The sequence below is a fragment of the Trachemys scripta genome, chromosome 2 (assembly GCF_013100865.1).
Source record: "Trachemys scripta elegans isolate TJP31775 chromosome 2, CAS_Tse_1.0, whole genome shotgun sequence".
NCBI classification, from domain to species: Eukaryota; Metazoa; Chordata; order Testudines; family Emydidae; genus Trachemys; species Trachemys scripta.
The window spans coordinates 44,117,607-44,140,087 of record NC_048299.1 but is presented as its reverse complement, the minus strand read 5'-3'; the positions used below and the strand labels follow the sequence as shown (position 1 = coordinate 44,140,087).

The 22,481-nt window shown below is 41.7% G+C and overlaps 1 protein-coding gene and 1 long non-coding RNA gene across 7 annotated transcripts in view; one reads left to right on the top strand and one right to left on the bottom strand.

Moving 5' to 3' along the window:
- PEX1 (peroxisomal biogenesis factor 1) overlaps window positions 1–22,481 on the top strand; it is a 51,054-nt gene that overhangs the window by 3,548 nt on the left and 25,025 nt on the right. For 2 of the 3 annotated variants that reach the window (XM_034760435.1, XM_034760433.1), the window contains exons 2-11: window positions 959–1,102; window positions 5,219–5,302; window positions 5,536–5,650; window positions 5,741–6,510; window positions 9,934–10,053; window positions 12,446–12,569; window positions 12,842–12,972; window positions 14,221–14,324; window positions 15,861–15,993; window positions 16,696–16,792. In XM_034760435.1, coding sequence (XP_034616326.1) covers window positions 959–1,102; window positions 5,219–5,302; window positions 5,536–5,650; window positions 5,741–6,510; window positions 9,934–10,053; window positions 12,446–12,569; window positions 12,842–12,972; window positions 14,221–14,324; window positions 15,861–15,993; window positions 16,696–16,792 — 1,822 coding nt within the window. The remainder of the gene's footprint in view (window positions 1–958; window positions 1,103–5,218; window positions 5,303–5,535; window positions 5,651–5,740; window positions 6,511–9,933; window positions 10,054–12,445; window positions 12,570–12,841; window positions 12,973–14,220; window positions 14,325–15,860; window positions 15,994–16,695; window positions 16,793–22,481) is intronic. The other variant, XM_034760434.1, reaches the window with a different exon arrangement.
- LOC117872212 overlaps window positions 12,564–22,481 on the bottom strand; it is a 40,034-nt gene continuing 30,116 nt past the window's right edge. The window contains exons 1-4 of one of the 4 annotated variants that reach the window (XR_004644431.1): window positions 20,566–21,297; window positions 20,110–20,278; window positions 14,575–14,665; window positions 12,834–12,951 (exon numbers count right to left, since the gene is read on the bottom strand). This is a non-coding gene — a long non-coding RNA (uncharacterized LOC117872212). Of the gene's footprint in view, window positions 12,952–14,574; window positions 14,887–20,109; window positions 21,298–22,481 lie in introns of those variants that run through there. The other 3 variants (XR_004644428.1, XR_004644429.1, XR_004644430.1) reach the window with 3 other exon arrangements.

Sequence of the window (22,481 nt, the reverse complement as noted above, 5' to 3'; positions counted from 1 at the left end):
TTCCTCCCAGTACCCCCCCTCCTTCTGCCCTGTGACTGGAAGCAGCTCCCATGCCTTCCCTCCCGCACAGGGCCAAAACGTTGCTGCTGGCCACATTCTGGTGTGAACCCTGGAAGAAATCGGGGGGAGGGGCATGTGACCCTGCATGCCCCCCACATGAGTTGTCTCGGGAAGACACGGTGCTAGGTACCAGGAGAGGTGGGTCCATCCCGGGTGCCCAGCCAAGCATGGAGGTTGAAGAGTGCCGGGCAGGGAGGGTCGGTCACCCCCACTGTGTGAAATAGGAGTATGGGAGTGTGTGCGTCACCCCTCCTTCTGTGTGTGTGTGGGGGGGTAGGGGTGTGTGTGTCGCCCCTCCCCGTGTGAACTCTAAAGCCTTAAAGGTAAGAAGGTAAATAAAAAGAATCCAATTACGCAGTATTTCTTTTTAACAGAGGCTCAGTCAACTTGATGCTAATTTGAACGTTTATACGATTGCCATTGAATTTATTTGAATATAAGTAATTTTACCAGTTGTCCCATATTCAGCATAGGGAAATATGGTCATCCTAACATTAACCTTTAAAGGAGAACTGACAAGATGCATATATTGGAGTACCAAACAGATTCATAACCTTTTGTGCATGTCAACCTCTTTTTCTACCTTCATTACTTGATGTTCCTATTATGTATCAAAGCAAGGCCCCAATGATCACATTGGATATATATAGGCAAACCCTTGCACCTGCACAGAGAGCCCTATTCAGATTTGCAATGATTCAGTGTATTTCTGTATTACTAGTGCTAAGATCCTACATTATTCATTAAAATAGGGCATGACAAATCCAGAAACAAATTACACATTTCTGTTCATTTTTGTAATCAAATGGAAGATTTTGTCTATATTGTTAGTCAGAATGAGGATAATTTAATTTAAATTGTTTGATATTAATGTTGTTCTGTTCTCTGAAATCAACAGGGCCAAGCTGTGAAAGTCTCCTGGGGTCACCAGCCTATATTCTTGAGTTGGATGGAAATCAGACATCATGGTCACCATGGTGAAAATATTGCTGAAATTAACAGACACCTAGCAGAGAAACTTGGCATTGCAGAAGGAGAGCAGGTTTGGAATGCACTTTAAAAAGAAAAAATCTGAAGGAATAATGCTTTACAGTTTAGGCTACAATCATGTAACCTGTTCCATGCAGGCAGACAGATCCCCACTGTCTTCGCTGGGGCTGTATGTGGTAAGAGATGTCCACTCACATGGAATAAATTGCAGGAGTTGGGGCTTAAGCCCCAGTCCTGCAAAGATTTACCCACTGAAATCAATAGATCTACTTACGGGGTGTACAGTTAAGTATTTGGGTAGGTCTTTGCAGGATTGAAGTGTGAGTGTGTAGTGAAATGTTAATTTAAAGGAAAAGTATTTTTAAAAGAAATAAAACAAGTTTGGAATTTTCTCATGGTAATTGTTTGTTTTCTTCAGTTCTTGTCATTTTGTTTATAATTATGAACTTATTCCTAACTCGTTTGACATTCTTTCTGCCCTGAGACTTCGACTCATTTCTCCTTGTACACATGTTGCCGATTGGCTGTAAAAGGATCTGGCTTTCCTCACTGTTAGACCAGGTGCTATAGTTCTTCTTGTGACTCCTGTTACAAAGAGAAGTTGGACAGGTGCCCAGGAGACAGTACACAGTCAAAGTTTTGTCCATCATGTGACTGTAAATCTTTCAACAACACAGTGTTTTGGTTATAGTGGGTGGAAAATTAAATTAACATGGGCAGAAAAGTATTACTTCACACACAGCTGTTCTAAGTATATTTCACACATGATAAACTTTATTTATAGAAAGAATGCACAGCAGGGAACATTTTAGGTCAGGCAGTGTGACACCTCCACTTGTTTGCTTTTGGAAAATCATTACTGGAAAGCTAATGGTTATCTGGCCACTGGACTATAAAACATCTTGTTGGGTCAACAGCAGAAGTAACTGGAAAATTTGTATGACATTGTATAGCTGCTGGAGTGGTTATTTTAATCTCAACTGGAATTGTTTTATCCTGACTCTAGATACAATAGTTAAGAAAAGTAGCCCATAGAATATTGTGAAAATCTGCTATTTTCCTACTGTTCACAAGATAATGATATTGGCTCTGCTGATGAGATCTAACTAGATTAGGGTACTGTTGCCCCCCTAGCTGTAGTTGTAGCCAGATTTTTACACATTTATGCTTATTTAAGATATACAAATGCTAAATAAAGAAATAAATCCTCACAATTATCCTGTTAAAATCTGGAAATTACTAGCTCACAGAAGAAAGTCCTTATGAGCAACCTTCAGATCCTAGCAAAAAATTCACCAAATAAATAAAGTCTTCTGTCCTATCAAAGGAACAAATTAAAATAGATGGCCCCACTATCCCTTTGCCTTCAGGAAGCATGTGTTTATTTGCAGTAATAGGATTCCATGAAAAATATTCCCTTCTATTTACTATTGTACGGAAGGGAAAGGATATTTCTTATTTGTATTGTATACATTGAAACTTTAGGATCCTGCAGGTGTAAAGCCAATTGCTTATTTTGGAAAACCTGATTTGAAGCTGCAGTTGCCCAGAGGACAGAGGATTAAGTTGCCTCGTTTTAAGAGAACATTTTTTAAAGAAAAAAATGTTGAGATGCCAGTATCTTGAAAAGTGCTACTCTTTGACAAATGGAACTTTTGGTGAACATCACCCTTTATTTTTTTCTGTATTGACTGGCTTCTCTGAAACAATCTGCTTCTCCCTGAGCTGCATCAGCTCCCAGCATTCTTCCTGATGGTCAGCTTATACCAATGAGATGACCAATTCCTGAAAGTTGTGTTGTGGAAGGGATTCTTCTGTGAGCCCACTCATAAAACTGTGATTTTTTTCCTTAGACGTGGAAAACTGCTTTTCGACTGCTTCTGCCTTATATAACTGTATACAGTTATTTATACTTTTGAGCTTTCCAAATTCCACTTTATTTTTAGGCTAATTCAAAATTTCAGGAACATGTATTCAGAAACTGTGCTCTATGTTTTTGTTTGGTTTTAGTTAGGTTTTTTAAAATACTTCTGTAACCCCTATGGTGATTCCTTTGTTCTTGGTATGCTTTGAAATTTGATTGATAGTTAATCCACTAATAATATTATTGATGTTGCTACTTCGTTTCACTTTGTACCTGCTGTGTTGATTATAGCGGAATGGGGGGGGTCTATAGCCTAAGCATGGCACAAAATAAATCACATACTATATTTTACTCCTGGGGGAATTCTGCACCACTATTCTGCAGGCACGGAATTCAGGTCCCTCTGCAGATTTCTTAGCTTCCCAGCAGAAAATGATGGGGAAGCAAAGGGAAGCCGCAAGAGTGGTCACATGCCCGCGTGTTTTCCAGCATGGGCGGTGGGTGTCATAGTCACGGGAAGGCATTGTCTTCCCAAACAGCCTGACGTCCCCCTGTCCATGCTCCACCCCCAGGCCCCATCGTGCCTGCTGTTCCTTGGGGCAGGCAGGCTTGGGGTCACGGTGTGCCCCCAGGGCTGTGCCGTGCCACCCATCCTCCTGGGGCTGGGGCCCGGGGAGGCTGGGGCATGTTGGGGGTCAGGCCTGGCGGTGCGGCCCAGGGAAGTTGGGTCGGGCCCGGTGGAGCGGCCCGGAGAGGCTGGGGCCGTGCTGCCCGGCACTCAGGGGCCAGGGGGCGCTGAGAGTACTAGCCTGAGGCAGGGGCCAGCGGGCATGGGGAGGACTAGGGGCACTGGGCAGGGGCCAATAGCCACAGTGGGGCTGGGCTCTGGTGGGCGTGGAAGGCGCGTGGCCGTGGGTGGAAGGGGTGGGGCGGGGCTGGGGGCTAGCCTCCCTAAGCCAGGGGTTCACCCACCTCCCATGCTTTCTGGCACCGGGAGCAGCTGGCCTGGGGATGCCCATGGGAGTAATTGGGGAGGCACTGCCCCAAGAAACAGAGGCAAGGAATGGGGGGGCACACTGGGTCACATGCCGCTGCCATTTCTGGGAATGCAGAGCTGCCTGGCTGAAGGAAGGTTCAGTTCCAGCTGTTGACTCTGCAGCTGAATGCTGCCTCCTGGGTCCTAGTGCTGGTCAAGCTCCTCATTCTCTGTGCTGGGAGCCTTCCTGTTTTCTGTACAATTGTGAGTGCTTGTGGTGGGGCAGGGCAAGAGGGTGGGGTGGAGGAAATGGGGGTTGTGTGCTGGGATGGGGGGAAGACGCAATGGGGAAAGAAGGGGGTAGGATAAGGGAGGGGGATGTGGGAGTGAGAGGAGGGGGATGAGGCAGTGGGGAGAGGAAAGGTGATGGGAAAGGGGGGAAGCGGGAGCCCGGCATGTGGTGCCACCCGGCATGCGGTGCCCCTCAGCAGCAGCAGCTGGGGCTCATCCGTTAAGCAGGCCCATCAATTCCCCCACCTGATGAGCCCCATCTCCCCTGCACCTGGACCACCCTGAAGAGTCCTTCCACACGCAGACCCTCCTGTCAAGCCCCAGACCCCCTCACCCATACCCCATCTGCCGAGCCCCAACCACCTTCACCCGGCTCCCCTGAAGAGTCTCATTTTCCCTGCACCCAGAACCCCGCAACGAGCTCCTGTGCATCCATCTCCCCTACTGAGCTGCCCATACCCAGATTGCCTCACACAGAACCCTCTCACCCCTCACCTGGATGCCTCGACACTAAGCCTATCCACGCTTGAATCCTGCTTGGCTGAGCCTGCCTGCCCACACCTGGTATGCCTGGCACAGAGGGCAGGGCTCCGGGGTGTTTCTGGGGTAGGCCTGGCCCTTGGGTTGTGTCAGGGTCCGGGTGCAGCCTTATCACTGAGTCCCTGTCCTGGGGGGAGGGAGGGCTGCAGGGTGATGTCCCACCTTTGTACAGCACTGGCCTGTGCCCTCCACTGGAGCTTCCACAGTTCTTTATTGACAAAAAAATTGCAGAATTTTAAAATATGCACAAAAAATTTATTTTTTTGGCACTGAATTTTTAATTTTTTGGTGCAGAATTCCCTCAGGAGTAATGTATTGAAGCTTCATGCTGTGTTAAGTTGTATAGCTAAGGTAATTTAAAAGGCAAGTAATTTTAATCATCCAAAGTGTACAGTGAAGCAGACTTCATTCTTTCAAATTACTTAAAGATTTAACTTTTTTCTTTATGTAAATATCAGAGGCTAAATATTTTTTTTAAAAGTGTTATTTTCTGCCAGATATTCCTTGAGCCATGCTCCCAAGTCTTATCCTGTCAGCAAGTAGAAGTGGAACCCCTCTCGGCAGATGATTGGGAAATACTGGTAATAAAAACATTTAAATTGCTCTCATACTTTTGTTATTCATGATAAGCATTCCCCGGCCCTCAACCTGTTCCATTTCTCCTCAAGGCACTGTTTCCTATACATGGGTGGTGTACATTGCATGTGTATAATTCAAATTTGATTTTATATAGGGATATACAGTTTGTATCTTAAAACAAATGCAAAATGTAATGTGAAGTATTTGATTTCTAATTATGCAAAGTTGTCTTTAGGAGCTGCATGCTTCCTCTCTTGAAAAGCATCTTCTTGACCAGATTCGAATAGTATTTCCAAAAGCCATCTTCCCAGTGTGGGTTGAGCAGAATACTCATATTTACATTCAAATTGGTAAGTGGTGATGGAGGCATTTCGTGCAATGCTACAGAGAGCCTTTATCAAAGGTAGATAAATGTACTGATGATTTTTGTTTAATTGCAGGTACACTAAAGCCACCTGCTTCTTATGGGAGACTAGAACCTCGTACACAGCTTTTCGTATGTCCAAAAACACGCCAGCTTGAAGAAAACACCACCAATCTGCCTTCCTCAAAAAGTGACTTTTTACATGAAAGATTTATTAAAAGTAACATGGATCAAGGAGAAATCATAAAGGAACCTTTGGCCAAAGAATCTCATTTAAATCCAGATGTCCTCGAACAGTGTAAGCCAGATGCAAAAGAGACATTTGGCTCAAATGTCCTGCCAAACGTATGGAATTTTATCGGGAGCATTTTCTCTCGCTCTCCTGAGCAGAAACAGGAGACTTCCTGTGGTACAAGTGAAATGAGTGCATTCAGGGATGAGCTGTTAAACTTGATTCACATGGACTCTATTTTCAGAGTATGTCAGTCCCAGCCTCCTAGTGTACAGAGCACATCAGCCACAAAGGCATTTCAGAAAAATACCATTCATGTTTTTCCATGGAATCTGGAGTTTGTTGATCTAGATCCCAATATTAAAGTGTCTTATGGGAAGATTAGTAAGCTTCGCTCCCTAAGACAACGCCATCGAGAAGCAAAGCAGAATCTACCATTTGAGAAGCAAAAGCAAATGTCCAGCACAGAAGACAGAAACCAGTATGGCTCTAATATCAGTCAAGAATCCAGTGAGATCTCTGTTGTGCAGATAGTATGGAATGGATTTGAAGATCTAGAGAGTGCCATAAAGCATAACAACAGTGTGGAAGCCATGCATGTTGGAAGAGTTTGGGTTAGTCTGAATATAGTTGCTTTTGGGGTTTTAATAAGATAACTTAGGGGTTGCTTGATTAGTATAAAATTGTATAGAGTAGATTTTGTAAACATTATTTTTTTAAGTAAGGTAGACTAAAATACAATACATAATATCAAGTGTAGCTGTTCTTTGCTAATTTGTCCTGTTCTGGACTACTCAAACCCAGCAGTAGCCCTCTGAAATGCACAGCATAGGCTGGGTCTCCACAGCTCTGTGGCAATTCTGCAGCAAAAATGAGAAAGTTCTCCAGCATCTTTGTAAAGATTTTCTGGAATTTGTGAGTTATTTATATTGAGTGCGTTAACAGTCTGCTTGTAGCTATAGTTTTCCAGAGACTCTGAAATTATCTATGTGTACATACATATTACATATAACAAGGTATGTGGTTACATCACATACTCATGCCTCTCTGGTGTGCTCTGGCCTCCAGCCTTCAACAAACTGAGGAGTAATAGTATTACATATCATATCATTGTACAATTGATGTATAATTTTAGTATTTTTTAAAAACTTTAATTAAAAACAACAAGGAGTCTGGTGGCACCTTAAAGACTAACAGATTTATTTGGGCATAAGCTTTCATGGGTAAAAACCTCACTTCTTCAGATGCATAGAGTGAAAGTTACAGATGCAGGCATTATATACTGACACATGGAGAGCAGGGAGTTACTTCGCAAGTGGAGAACCAGTGTTGACAGGGCCAATTCAGTCAGGGTGGATGTAGTCCACTCCCAATAATAGATGAGGAGGTGTCAATTCCAGGAGAGGAAAAGCTGCTTCTGTAATGAGCCAGCCACTCCCAGTCCCTATTCAAGCCCAGATTAATGGTGTTAAATTTGCAAATGAATTTTAGTTCTGCTGTTTCTCTTTGAAGTCTGTTTCTGAAGTTTTTTTGTTCAATGATGGTGACTTTTAAATCTGTAATAGAATGACCAGGGAGATTGAAGTGTTCACTTACTGGCTTATGTATGTTACCATTCCTGATGTCCGATTTGTGTCCATTTATTCTTTTGTGGAGGGACTGTCCGGTTTGGCCAATGTACATGGCAGAGGGGCATTGCTGGCACATGATGGCATATATACACCAACCCAGGAACCAATCCCTATAGCAAACCTCGTTGCCTACTCTGTCCCCATATCTACTCTGGCAACACCATCAGAGGACCCAACCACATCAACCACACCATCAAGGGCTCATTCACCTGCACATCCACTAATGTTATGTATGCCATCATGTGCCAGCAATGCCCCTCTGCCATGTACATTGGCCAAACCAGACAGTCCCTCCGCAAAAGAATAAATGGACACAAATTAACTATTCCTCTCCTGGAATTGACACCTCCTCATCTATTATTGGGAGTGGACTACATCCACCCTGATTGAATTGGCCCTGTCAACACTTGTTCTCCACTTGCGAAGTAACTCCCTGCTCTCCATGTGTCAGTATATAATGCCTGCATCTGTAACTTTCACTCTATGCATCTGAAGAAGTGAGGTTTTACCCATGGAAGCTTATGCCCAAATAAATCTGTTAGTCTTTAAGGTGCCACCAGACTCCTTGTTGTTTTTGTAGATACAGACTAACATGGCTACCCCCTGATACTTAACACCATGCAAGGCATTTAATTAAAGAAACTCCTTTATTTTAAAAATAGTTTGTTTAAAATAAATTATTTTATATTAATAAAAAGTAATTCACAGTTAAGACACTGAAAACCTTAATAGGAATCTCCAGCTGGATCTCAGGATACATACACACTGCAAAATAAATAAATAAAAATGCAGCTAAGAATTTCAGAGCCCAGGTCAACTGATTCAGGCTTGCAGTACTCACACTAAGGATAAAAATAGAGCCCAAGTGAGAATGTCTACATTGTTATTTTTAGCACTGTAGTGCAAGCCCAAGTCAGTTGACCCGTACTCTGAGACTAACTACTGTGGGTTTTTTGTTGTTTTTGTTTTTTTTATGGGGGGGGGGAGTATTTTCAGTGTAGACATATCATTACATGCTGTTTTGGAAGATGGCACTTGCAGGTCTCAGTTGGCAGCCACTGACATTTCAGTGTCCTGACAGCTCTGCTGCTAGCTTTTGTTCTTGGTTCCCTGGAAACAGCTGTTGGATCAATAAAAGAGATAAAATGCTTTTAAAATCACCATTTGGATGTTTTAAAACAGTGGATTCTAAGGCAGTTCCCACCAATTCACCATCCTTTTCAGTGGGAATGAGAATACCAGCCAATAGCAGAGTCATTACTGCCGTCTCTTGTAGACTTCAGTTTTGTATATCAGCTGAGAACTTCAAGTGCTATTTTCTAAATATGACTTACTGTATAGTCTCTTGGTGACAATAGGTTCTTCATTTTTGAGCTGTTTCAATTTAGGAATTAAATTAAATTATAATAGAGTGTAAGGAATATATATTTCAAATAAAGGAGGACAATTTGGTTAGTGTAAGCTATGAAAATTAAATTTTATCCTTGGCTTTGCCACTAACCTGCTGTGTCACCTTAAGATAGTCACTTCACCTTTCAATGCCACAGTTTTCTAATCTATAAAATAAGGTTAATGATACTTACCCTCTTTGTGTTCAGTGGATGAAAGGAGCTGTATAAGAGGATTGGGGGAAAGCTCAAATTCTTACTGCTCAGATTCTCTTAACAAAATGTTAAGAGATGTTCAGAATTACTAGCTAAGTTAGATGGCTTCTTCTGTAAGGCTGCCTCTCTGTCTACATTACACTCATGAATCAATTATCAAATGCATTACTGGTGGTTAAGACAGGTTTATATGAATTTTGTATTTAAAAGAAAAAAAGCTTTTTCAAATGGCTATTAAAACTGACAAGTATCAGAGGGGTAGCCGTGTTAGTCTGAATCGGTAAAAAGCAACAGAGGGTCCTGTGGCACCTTTGAGACTAACAGAAGTATTGGGAGCATAAGCTTTCGTGGGTAAGAACCTCACTTCTTGGTGCCACAGGACCCTCTGTTGCTTATTAAAACTGAAGCATTTTTAGGATAGGCATAAACTTTTAAAAGTTATATGGTAATATAATACAGACAGATTCGTCCTTCCCCCTCACTCTTTTATCTCACTTCATTTGTTTGTTTCTAAGGAGGTTAACAAGTTTTAACTGTTTCCACAAAGAACAAAAGAGGCAATTAGGAGGCGAGAGTGTGAGGGAAGAGGATTTGAGTCCAACTGGCAATAGAATGGTTTCCTCTTAAATTCTATTGCAAATTACAACTAGTAAAGTCAGGCTGATGATCAACTGTAATGGGAATGCTTTTATTGATGGATACACTTCCATGGATGTGAAGTTACTTGTGGGATGTTGTAACTAATTTCTGCTGTGTGACCATTTTTTCTTTTTACTTTTTGTTTTAAATTTATATATTTCAGATTCCAGATGGCCTGAGAAAGAGAATACATATAGAAATGCATGCAACGGTCAGAATTAAGTCAGTGGAATCAGTCCCTAAAATTCCAGCATCTCTTAGATTACAACCCAAAAGGAATTTAGTGAGTTGGTATTCTTAGTATATCATTCAGTCATTTTGCATATCTTTAAGCAATGATAGTGTTGCTCTGGTTAAGGTTTACCAGTGTTGTTTTGTTTTTTATTTGTTGGGTGATAATTTGGGAACTTCAAATCACATTAGACTAATATTTAAAATATACATTATTCCAAATGCAATTTCCCCTCGAATAAATACAATTTTATGATTTAAAGTCATATCTAAATCAGCGAGACACTTGTACCATCTGTATAAATGAAACTTTATACATAATATTACTTCATACTTCTGTATCACCTTTCATCCAAGGATTATAAATGTCAAGTAATTAAACCTCAAAACACCCTTTTGTGTTTGGGAGGTATTACAATACTCATTCTACAGTGTATTGAATACATATTTTCTATTTTATAAAAATAAAGTGATTTGCCCAAGGTCATACAATGGTTGAGGAATAGAGCCTATAAATTCGGACACTTAGTCTCTAACCATTAGACCGGTCTCCATACGTTTTCAGATCACATCTGTCTTCTCTTTTGCTTTTCCTTCATAATTTCTCTCTCCTTCTGTTTAACACATTGGCATTTTCCATGTTCATAATGTAATTAAATATTACTCATTTTGTGCAGGACCCTGAGCCACCTGGTGTACGCTGTGTGTGTGTTATAAATAAAAACATTTACTCTGCAAAGTGTGTTCTGACATAGTTTTAATAAAATATCGCTATGTAGTGTAAGGGGTAAATCCTACAAACCTATATGCCTGTGAGGCATGAGAAGTTAAAGGCTACTCACATGTGTTGGTAAGGGTTTACAGGGCCAAGTCCCAAAATTATATTTGAATATTGTTGTACATAATTACATATTGCTGCATTAGAAAGCATTACATAGCAAGAGTAGTATGGTTCTCACTTCATCTTAGGACATAAGCAACATTTTCTCCTTGACAGGGTCCCACATAGATAAGACTGCCATTAAAAAATAAAAGTGTTTACAAAAGAAATATTGGACCAGATCCTCAGCTGGTGTGGCTCAGTATAGTCCAGCTTTAAATCTACAAAGGCAAAGAAACCCAATGCTGAGTCTGAAACTCCTTTGAGAAGAAGGAGAAGAAGCTCTTATGCTCCTCTAGCAGGCAATACCTGGGGAGAGTTTCTAAATAAGATAGTTAAGGCATATTCATACATTTTAATGTGGTGTTTTAAGTTTTACTCTGAATTATCTTTGCTTTTTTCCTTCTGCTATAAATTTAATAGTGAAGTAAATATTTGAACCCCTCTATCCTCCCTCAACGGAGCCACACCCATTGTTCTCATTGCAAATCTATGCCAACAAAAACCTATTTAATGTCAGCTCTCACTGTCCATCAAGTGCTGCTCTTACACAAGGCAAATGTCTTCACTGGGTTAGTACATTATGGGCAGTATGTTTGTTTTGCTGTGACACTTGTGTGGTCATTTTGCACTTTAGTTGCTCCACAAAACATATAGTACTAATCTATAATAAGCACAGAGTTTTCATATGCATCTGGTGTTCTTTCTCCACAAACGGATTGAATTTTGTTTTGCCTTTTTACTATATTTTAAAATATACCATGGTTGAAATCTATCAGTTTAATAAATACAACTTTTTTCTGTAAATGGTTGATTGCAGGGTAGATGGTTGAACTAAGTAGTAATTAAACCTGAGGTTTTTGTACATAGGTGTAAAATAAATATCTTGAAGGCAGTAAACTAAAGAAATATAAAGTAATTTTATGTGATCTTATATAAATTTAATATGGAGTTCTTTCTTTCTTTTCTACTTCAGCTCAAGTGATTTTAGTTCCCAAAGGAAGCAAAGAGAAAGGTGGAAAATTAGGTGAATAATATGGTAGGATCCTCTTTTTCCTTTCTGAACAGAGCTTCCTCCCTTCCCAAAGAGATCTCTGTTGATCTCCCTTGCCTTTGAGAGGAAGGATGCTCCAGTAGTTAAGGGGCTAGCATGGCATTCAAGAGGCCCAGTTTCGATTCCTTGCTCTGCCACAGACTTCCTGTATGACCTTGGGCAAGATATTTAATTTCTTTGTACCTCAGTTCCCCATCTGTGAAATGGGGATAATAGAATTTCCCTGCCTCCCAGGTATGTTGTGAGGATAAATACATTAGCGACTGTGAGGTGTTCCAACATTATGGTAATGGGAGTCATGTCTGTATCCAACATAGATAGGTTGTGGGGATGTGACAGGACTTAGTGTTATGAATGAACAATGCCATTAGAACTTTTTCCGTCTGTGAGCTACCATTAGGAACAAATATATATATATACTGAACCATCTATACTGAAGGGTTATCATTTGGAAAGGAACAGCCGTAATAAAGCAACCCTCCCTCTTTTTCCCCCCATTTTCCTGTTTAGCATAAAGACATAAGTGAAGATGACATAAAATCTGCTTTTAGTTCATGGTTGGAGGATACCACTACTTTTGATCTTCCCTGGATAATGACAGACACACACTGCATACAACTAGTTGTTAAAGAAGGTAAGGAAAACTATGTCCTCTGCTATGGCTATGTCTGTATTCTCTCTGTATTATGAAGCCTCCTTAGGCAACATTTCTTTTTAAAAATGGTGTTTTTATACTGAGGGACATAATAGATGCTTCCCTCCATTTAAATTGTAGATGTAAGTCAATCTTTAACAGTGATCTTAGTTTAATTCATTCATTTTAGATTACATTTATTTAAAAAATATATATATTACTAGGTTCATATTGTGCTGAAGAAAAATAGAGTTAATTTGAAATCTTGATAGTTGTTCAGTGTGTTTCCACAGGAATGGAAGAGTTTGTCCTTAGTGTAGTACATCCTTCTCACACTGAAGAAAATAAATCGGAGAATATTTTTATGTTGGATCCCAGTTTGCTGCAGAAGACAAATATACAAGTAAATATCACATAGTATCAGGTATCAAGTAACTTAAATTCTGTTACATGTGGTGAAAAATAAAATTAACGGTGTATCATATGTGTCTGTTTCAATTACAGTATTAAGTAATTTAATGTTGTAGTGCCTGTGTTCATCACCATATATGCACATCTCATGTGTTACCTTATAGCATGAGGCTTTGCTAAGACTCCACATAGTCCATAGTATTTTGGACCTAAATTCTGTAGCAATGATCAAACTCCCACTAAATTCAATGGGAGCAGAATTAGGCCAACACTGAGCAATTTTGAAAATTCTACTCTTCATATTTAATTGCCTTAAATACCTATTTCACCATTTTTCCCGCCTTGGTACCCAAGACATTGTACTGTCTGGAACATGTGAAGTGGGGAGGTGCTAATTGTTTATTCCATCAAATGTGAGGGCTGCTTTCGATCCACACCTGTCCCAGTTCATGCCGTGCTCTTGCTCTCAAACTGCTTCTGTGTCCTCCGTCTCTCCCTTTCCCTGTAAACCCCCCTCCCCCCCCGCCACACACACACACATAGCCTCTTCTTTTGGGGCAAGTATTCCCTTTCCTAAACTGCTTGTTGAGTCAAGATCTGAGTCTCCAATGTTAGCATACCCCTCTATTGTTGCTGGTGATGAGCTAATTTTTTTATATTTATGCAGTTGCATGACAGAAGCAGTGAAGAAAACTGTTCTGTTGCTCTGCAAACTTGTTCACTAAAAGTAAAATAGAAGTTTATCCTTATTAATGGATTATGTCCAAGATTAGTCACTTTGGAGACATGTTAGTACTAGTATCCAAATGGGCCTTATATATTATATGAAGAATTTGATTGATAACTGGGAGATAATTACCCTCTTTAGCTAGTATGAATGAAGCTTTCATCTACACCATTTTATCAATATGTGAGTCTTTCATGCAAGTATAGTTTCATTAAAACATTTAGTCAGTGTTTTAGAATCATAGAAGATCAGGGTTGGAAGGGACCTCAGGAGGTCATCAGTCCAACCCCCTGCTCAAAGCAGGACCAATCCCCAACTAAATTCCCAAATCGCCCCCTCAAGGATTGAGCTCACAAGCCTGGGTTTAGCAGGCCAATGCTCAAACCACTGAGCTATCCCTTCATTTTCTTCAAACAGATTACAAAAAGATGCAAATCAGTTTTGTACTTTTCTTTTGTAAATGTATATGTATATTTGATTTTTAAAATATTGACTTTTTCTTTTTGTTTATAGGTTCTTATACATCCTATGCCTACAAAAGCTGATGATGACAGCACACAGTCTACTATACATGATACTGACCAGATCCTTCCTTTCCACAAACTAAACAGTTTAGGGTGAGATATTTTGACAATGTCAAATATGGGAAGAAAAAAAAAGAAAACCAGATATATTAGAAAATGCACAGCTTCTGGAAAACTAAACTAGCTGTTAAAAATTCAGTGAAAAATGTAACTAGACATCTCTTTGGACTGGGCTGGGCTGGGCTGACACAATACTTGGGACCTGATCATGTAATCACTTACTTATTTACACCTTTATTTTGCTCTTGTGAGTAGCCTTATTGTAGTCAATGGGATTACTTACACAACTGAAGTGATGTACATTCTAAGTGTTTGCAGGATCAGCTTCTTGGATGAGATGTCTTGAAGGACAACCTACTTTGACAAAGTCAGACCTGAAAATTATAGGAGAGTGGCAGAAAGCAGTTATATCAGCCCTAGAAAGGTGAAGGCCCTTTTCCTAATGAACTGAAAAGAGGTTACCACAGACTAAGTAGACACACCTGAGTCCAATGACCTTTAAAAATCCCACTTCTGGTGAGAGAGGAAGAAGGGATGAGAAACAAGCTGCAGCAGGGAGAAAAGGCTTCTCTTGGGTGGAAGGCTGCTCGCCTCCCTATAAGGGAAATGATCTAGTTAGCTGCTGTTTGTGGAAAGACTGGCATCCAGAAACCAGCGTAATAAGACAACACACAAGAGAGGGGCAGGGAAAGGCATTCCTTTTTGTGTTATAAATTTGGGATTTTGTTTGGCTTACGAGAACTACTTGGGCCTACCCAATATTGAAAAATAAACCAGATTGAAAAATTAAGTCTCTGGAAGGAGATGCCTTGCCATGCTATGTACTCCCAGAAGCTGTGTTGATAATTCACTAGGTGGCGCTCTTCCCTCAATCTGTACCAAACCGGGCCTCGCTAGTGTTAAGGGGTACTATACTGCTAGATGTTTCTTTTTTGTTGTTGTTATGTATTTTCTTTAAGTTGAAATCTAAAACTGCTATCTTTGTGGATCTTAAAGGCGTGCTGTCAGGTTAAAAGTGATCTACAGTTTAGGAAAGGAGGTGAATAAAAGTAGCTTTAAGTCAATTTTGTATTTCCCTAATTCTGGCCCAGGTCAAGGACCTACATTGTCCCCAGGCTGCTCTGAGTTATGCCAGCTTGTAATAGCTTTCTGTAGGCTATTACACCAATGTATAATAGCCAAAGTGTATTGCGCTCTGGCTATACCCTCTCCTGACCACACCCTTGGACACATCTCCTATGCCTGGACACATCTTCTATGCCAGAATAGGGAAGGCAGCTGGTGCAGAGCTTTTACAATAGTTCTTCACTGGTTGGAAAACCACATGTGATGGGGATATTTTGCAAGGGCTAGCTATGCCCCTTTATGCCACTTGTGTAGTGTAGAAGTTCCATGGCATCTAATTGAAGGGGGCCATAGATTTTCTTGAACATCTGAAGCACTTAGGATTTTTCAGTATGTATGGAAAGCATGCCATTATAAATGCAAATAGTTATTATTACCTAGATTGAGTGTACTGAGACAGCTGTAGCTTGTTTAATGTTTTATTTGGTTTGCCTTACTTTGCAGAGGAGTGGGTAAACTAGGAACATCCACCTTTGAGCACATAACCCACAGCCTCTTGGGACGCCCTTTATCTCAAAAGCTAGCTACCATAGCTGTGGGACTGCGCAGTGGAGCTGTCCTGCTCACAGGAACAAAGGTGCATTTCTACAACTCTCCTTACCTGTATGCCAAAATAGTTTTCTTGCACTAACTTAATTTTAATACTCCAAACAGGCATTGTAAACCTGTTTCTTTTCTGCTCCAAGGAATCAGAGAATAGAATTGAAAAAGAGCTGTTGGATTAACTAATCCACCTCCCCTGCCAATGCAGCATCATTTCCTCTGTTATATTTTAGTGTTTTTTACCATCTAAGTTTTAAATGCCCCTAACACTGGAGCGTCCATCATTTACCTTGGAAGATTATTCCACACTGTGTTTTTACCCTTCAAATATGTGTAGATACTTATGCCTCAACATTATTTAACATTTATTTTTAAATTATTTGAATTCAGAAAAAAATCATAATTTTTTCCCTAAACACTTCACACATTTTTTTCCCTAAACACTTCACACAATCACTGACTCTCAGTGATTCTCCTGTTATATTTCCCATGTTGTTTAATGGCAAATCCTGAACCCTTTAAAATCTGTGAGAATTTTATCACTGATTTCAGTGGGATCAGAACTGGGCCCGTACTAGGTACTACTATTGACAAGGAATGAAAATCACCCTCTATACAACCAGCCATCTATTTAGCATCTGTGTTTCCTGAGGATTAGTCCACAGAAACAAAGAAAGAAGTAGTTTCTGTTACTCTGGATGTTGTTTTAGAAGACTACCCAACATTTATTTTGTAGGGAAGTGGAAAGTCAACATTAGCGAAGGCCATCTGCAAAGAAGCCTTTGATAGATTGGATGCTCATGTGGAAGTAATTGACTGTAAGGCTTTAAGAGGTATGACTATGATCATAGTTTTTCACTCAAACGTTTGTTATAATGATAGGGAAGCATTCAGGGCTTATCATTTTCTTATGTTCAAATTATCTACAGTATTATAAAACTTTAATCTAGCTATTTATTTGGGCTGCGTGGCTTTTCTTTAAAATGTTTTGTATTGTTTCTATAATGCATTTTGGTGCCTGGAAGTAAGCACCTTTATAAATTCATTGCATTGTGCTAGTTCCATCATTTAAGCTTATTCAGAATGTACACTTTTCTAATTTTTTGTGCTTCTTCAAGTAGTATCCCTGTGGGTGCTCCACTTGAGGTGTGCATCCACCTTCAGTATGAGATTTTCATCAGTAATGTCCATTCAGCCAAAGGCATATAGGGCTGCAAGAGATGAACCGCCCTCTGTTCCTTCTCGACCACTCACCTGAGACAGTGCGTCCTATAGCATTCATTTACAATTCTGCCTGTTAACTAGTTTCTAGTCCATTTTTATTCTTTGGTAGATAAATGAAGCCTGTTTTGTCTTTGGGGTATGCTGGACAGAGGTAGAGAAGACTCTAACTAGGAGATCTGTGAAATCTCCTCAGAGAGAATTCTCCTCTAAAAGACGTATCATACCAGAAACTTTGTGCCCTTCAAAGGTTTCTGCGGCGGCTTCAAGCAGTCCTGGTACTGAGGCTTCCAGATTGAGCTTGAGCTAAGTCTCAGCTTGTCTTAAGTCTTGCCCCAGTGCCCAATGTACCGTTGAAGCATGAACAGAGTACTAGAGATAAAGACTTTGCACCTAAGAAGCCGGAACCATCCACACCAACTGTGCATCAGTATCTTAACCAACAGTTCAGCCAACATCAGTGCCTCAGCCTTCTACATCTGGAGCTCACCAAGTCTTTACACAAGCCTACCCAGTACTGCAGGAGTTCAGATTCTCCAGGGATTTAATTTGTCTCAGATGAGCCTGAGACTCCTCTGGTGAGCTCGTTTAGACTCCATGTACCACAGCCTGCATTATCTTTGATACCCCACCTTTCACCAGTACCTTATGATTGCCCAGTACCCACACAGCCAGACAAGCAGATCATCACTCCACTGTCATCTGCTCTGCTGTCACACTATGTAGACGAGAGCTCTTCAGACTCTCAAATATCAGCTCAGAGCTTTCATGTCTATTTACCCAAACTGATTCTTCTGAAGATGTTCAGTATAGGGACATTTGACTGCCTTCATGGTGTCAACTGATTCAACACCCTCCCTGGTATGATCCGTCCTGGATAACTCCCCCATTTCTTTACAGATCACTTCCATGGCCAAACGGGAACCTTTGGGCATTATATCACCAGCAGTTTTCTAAGGCACCTAACACTCATGTGGAACATCAGAGACAGTGTTCCCTGCTCCCATCCATCCCTCTTTAGCAATTCCTCCTGCAGGAGGAAACATTTGAGGAGCAAGAAAGGAGGGATGAGGAGGAGGCTACTCCTCAGGCAAATATTTTATCATTCTCTCCAGGTGAAGCAGTTATGCCTCCTCCATCTAACACGGATGACTTCAAACAGTTCCAGAACTGGATGAAGAGAGTGACAGATGCGCTCTGAATTCCAATAGAAAAAGTCCAAGAAACCCAGCATAAATTATGGGACATTCTACATACACCATCTTTATCACAGGTGGCCCTGCCTGTGCATGAGGTGCTGTTGGAACTGCCAAAACAATTTGGCAAACTCTTGCCACTGCCATCCCAACAGCTAAAAGGGTGAATTAAAAAATACCATGTCCTGGCTAGGGGCTCGGAATTTGTATTTTCTCACCCCACCCCCAACTCCCTAATTGCAGATGCAATCAGTGAACAGAACAGGCACACCATTGAAAGGCTACCCTAGATAACAAGGACCAAAAGCATTTAGATGTGTTTGTTCACAAGAATTACTCGTCTGCCACTCTGCAGTTTAGAAATGTGAATAATCAGGTGATACTCATGAAGTATAATCACATAAACTCTATGAAATCTATATAAAGTCTTTTACAGAGCATCTCCCCAGAAACACAGGCAGCAATTTCAGGCTATCATTAATGAGGGGTATCACTTGGCCAGGATGACTTTACAGGCTTCTGTTGATGCAACTGACATGGCAGCTCATTCCATCTACACAGCTATGGTGGCTGCAATCCTCAGGTTTCCCATGTGACATCCAAGACACTGTAAAGGACCTCCCTTTTAATTGCCTCAAATTATTCAGTGAGACCATGGAGGAGTCCGTACGTTCCTTGAAGTATTCTAGGGCAACACTTGACTTGTTGGATATGTGCACCTCCAAACAAAAGGAGGTTCAGTAGGTCCCAAACAGCTCAAGGGTACAACCTATCCCAGTTTTCCACCTGAGTACCTGAGCCATCTGAGAAGGAACCCAGACTGCAGAAAGGAAAACCCTACACAACTATCGGCCTGTTGACGCAACAAACGTCATCTGTGAAACATTCCTTCTGATGCGTTGGTTGAGGACCATGACATTCCCACAATCTGGACCAGATGCCACACCATCCTCCCCAGTCTATCCTTCTACCTTTGGGGGTTGTCTCTTCCATTTCTACCGTTCATGGGAGAAGTTTATTTCCAACAGATGGGTACTGGAAAAAGTTCAAACCTTAGTTTTAGCACCATCTCTCTATTTGCAAGGCTTGGTCTTCAGCTCAGCACCACAACATCCTTCTTCCTACCAGTACAGCAGCTTGAGGTTATTGGAGTCACTCTAATGCTACAGCATCTAGAGCCTGTCTACCAAGGAGCAGATTCCTCACCCTGACAAAACTAATTGCATGAGTTCAACTAAGTCCTCAAGTCACTGCTTCAGGCCATGGCAGTGTTCACCTTTGTCACCTTATATGCCTGCTTGCATCTGCACTGCTTCCAATCCTGGCTCAGGTCAGTCGATATCCCCAACAGGGACAGTATGAACAAGTTTAGCTCTGCCCCTCAAAGTGTGTTAGTCTCCCTTAACTGGTGGAAGAATCCGGACAAGGTGTGTTCAGGGGTTCCTTTTGTGGAAGCAGAGAAAGAACTGACAGGAAGGGGATGCAATGCATGACAGTTCTTTCTCTGCTTCCACACTTTCAAACATTGTCCTCTTGCCGTTACAATTATTTTGGACACGTTCTTCTTCATATAGAGAGTTCACCTACAGGATCACACTGTACAGAGAAGGTGGACCACACAGGAATCCACCATTCACATCAACATTCTATACCCAATGACCTTAGTAGACACTTCACGTGGGATCACACATGGAAACTCGACAAATCCATACTCAGACAGATATTTCTCTCACCTGGGGTTTTCCAGCGATAGATCCCTTTGCCATTGTTGCCAGCTGAAGATTCATGAACTTCTGCTCAAAGGGAGGTCTGGGTCATCATTCTTGGGGGGATGACTTTCTCCGCTCATGGTCGAAGAACCTTCTATATGTCTTTCCTCCAATGCTGCTAATCCTCAGGGACCTGAACAAAATCAGACAGGACAGAGCCACAGGCATTTTGATTGCACCAACCTGGCCAAGATAAGTATGGTTCCCTTATCTCCTTCACCGCTCCTCTCGACTGGCTATCAATCTACCATTGATGTCTAGCCTTCTCGTGTGGGACAAAGGGAACATTCTTCACCCCATCTCAAAACTCTGACTCAAAGCCTGGTACCTGGATGGTTGTCAGAGATAGAGCTCTCCTGTTCCAGGGAGGTGCAGGAGGTCCTGCTCAACAGTAGAAAGGAATCCACCAGGAAAACTTACCTTCAGAAATGAAAAAGATTTACCATTGGTGCACTCAGCAACACCTGTCTCCTATGGATTTTCCCATCTTGGAAGTTTTAGAATACTTTAGAGTACCCCGAAGAAAGGGAGGTCTCTCCTTGAGCTCCACTGAAGTCCATCTGGCAGCCACCACAGTGTTTCATTTGCCTGTAGAAGAGTCCTATGTGTTTGCTCACCTTGCAACTTCTGGGTTTATCAAATAGTTATCAAACCTTTTCCCACATGTCAGGGAGCCCACCCCAACCTGGATCTTGAACCTAGCTCTCAATTTGACAAAACCTCCCTTTAAACCAACAGCTACTGGTATGCTTTTACACCTTTCTAGGAAAATGCCTTTGTGAGCAAGGGGCTTCAATGGCTGACCCTTCTGTACTGTTTTCTTCAAAGATGACGTGTTCCTCAGACTTTCATATAAATTGGACTATTCATCTCCCCATATTTTATCCTAAACCCCATCAAACTAGGGAAGATGCTGCCCTCCATTCTTTGGGATATTAGGAAGATAATGACATGCTATTTGGACAGGACTAAACCTTTTTTGAACTTCTCTGAGGCTATTTGTATCTTTTGCAGACTGAGCTTAAGATACACCAGTGTCTACCGAGAGACTTTCTAACTGGGTTTCCACCTGTATTTTCTAATGCTAGGAAGTCACTAACATGCCATGCCTACTCATAATTAAGGCTATGTTTTAGTCACAGGTATTTTTAGTAAAAGTCAAGTAAAAGACAAGTCACAGGTAGTAAAAAAAAAATTCACAGCCCGTGACCTGTCCATGACTTTCACTAAAAATACCCATGACTAAAACTTGGGGCGCGAGCTGGGACCCCTGCTGGTTCCCGGCCAATGGAAGCTGCGGGAGCGGTGCCTGCAGGCAAAGGCAGTGACCACACCTCCACCTAGCCGCTGAGTGAGGGGTATGTCCAGGTAAGTGCTGCCCAGAGCCCACCTCACCTCGTCCCATTCCCCAATCCTGCCCTCTCCCACACCCAAAGACTGAAGTTCCCATCTCCTTCAGGGGGTACTGCTCAGGAGTCACCTTGAGTGGCGCAGTCATAGGGATGCTACTCGAAGAAGGAGAGGTTGCTTACCCTGGACAGTAGCTAGAGTTCTTTGAGATATGTGTCCCTATGGACGCTCCACTATTCACTCTCCATCCCCTCTGCTTCATAGCCCTGGTCTACACTACGAGTTTAGGTCGAATTTAGCAGCGTTAGATCGATTTAACCCTGCACCCGTCCACACGACGGAACCATTTTTGTCGACTTAAAGGGCTCTTAAAATCGATTTCTGTACTCCTCCCCGACGAGGGGATTAGTGCTGAAATTGACATCGCCAGGTCAAATTTGGGGTAGTGTGGACGCAATTCGACAGTATTGGCCTCCAGGAGCTATCCCAGAGTGCTCCATTGTGACCGCTCTGGACAGCACATTGAACTCAGATGCACTAGCCAGGTACACGGGAAAAGCCCTGGGAACTTTTGAATTTTATTTCCTGTTTGGCCAGCGTGGCGAACTCAGCAACACAGGTGACCATGTAGTCCCCCCAGAATGTTTCTATGCTCCCTATCATCTCTATCTCTGAGGTTACCGCAGATTAGAAGGCGAAAAAAACGCGGAGACTGCGGGAACTGTGGGATAGCTACCACACTGCATCACTCTGTAAGTCGATGCTAGCTGTGGTAGTGAGGACGCACTCCGCCGACTTAATGCGCTTAGTGTGGACATACGCAACGGCCTGTAAAAATCGAATTCTAAAAAATCAACTTCTATAAAATCGACCTAATTTCATAGTGTAGACATACCCATAGTCTTTTATCTCTGTGGGACTTTGTAATGGAGAAGGAACTGAAGGTAGTTCATCTGTTGCAGTCGCATATGCCCTTGGTATAGGGC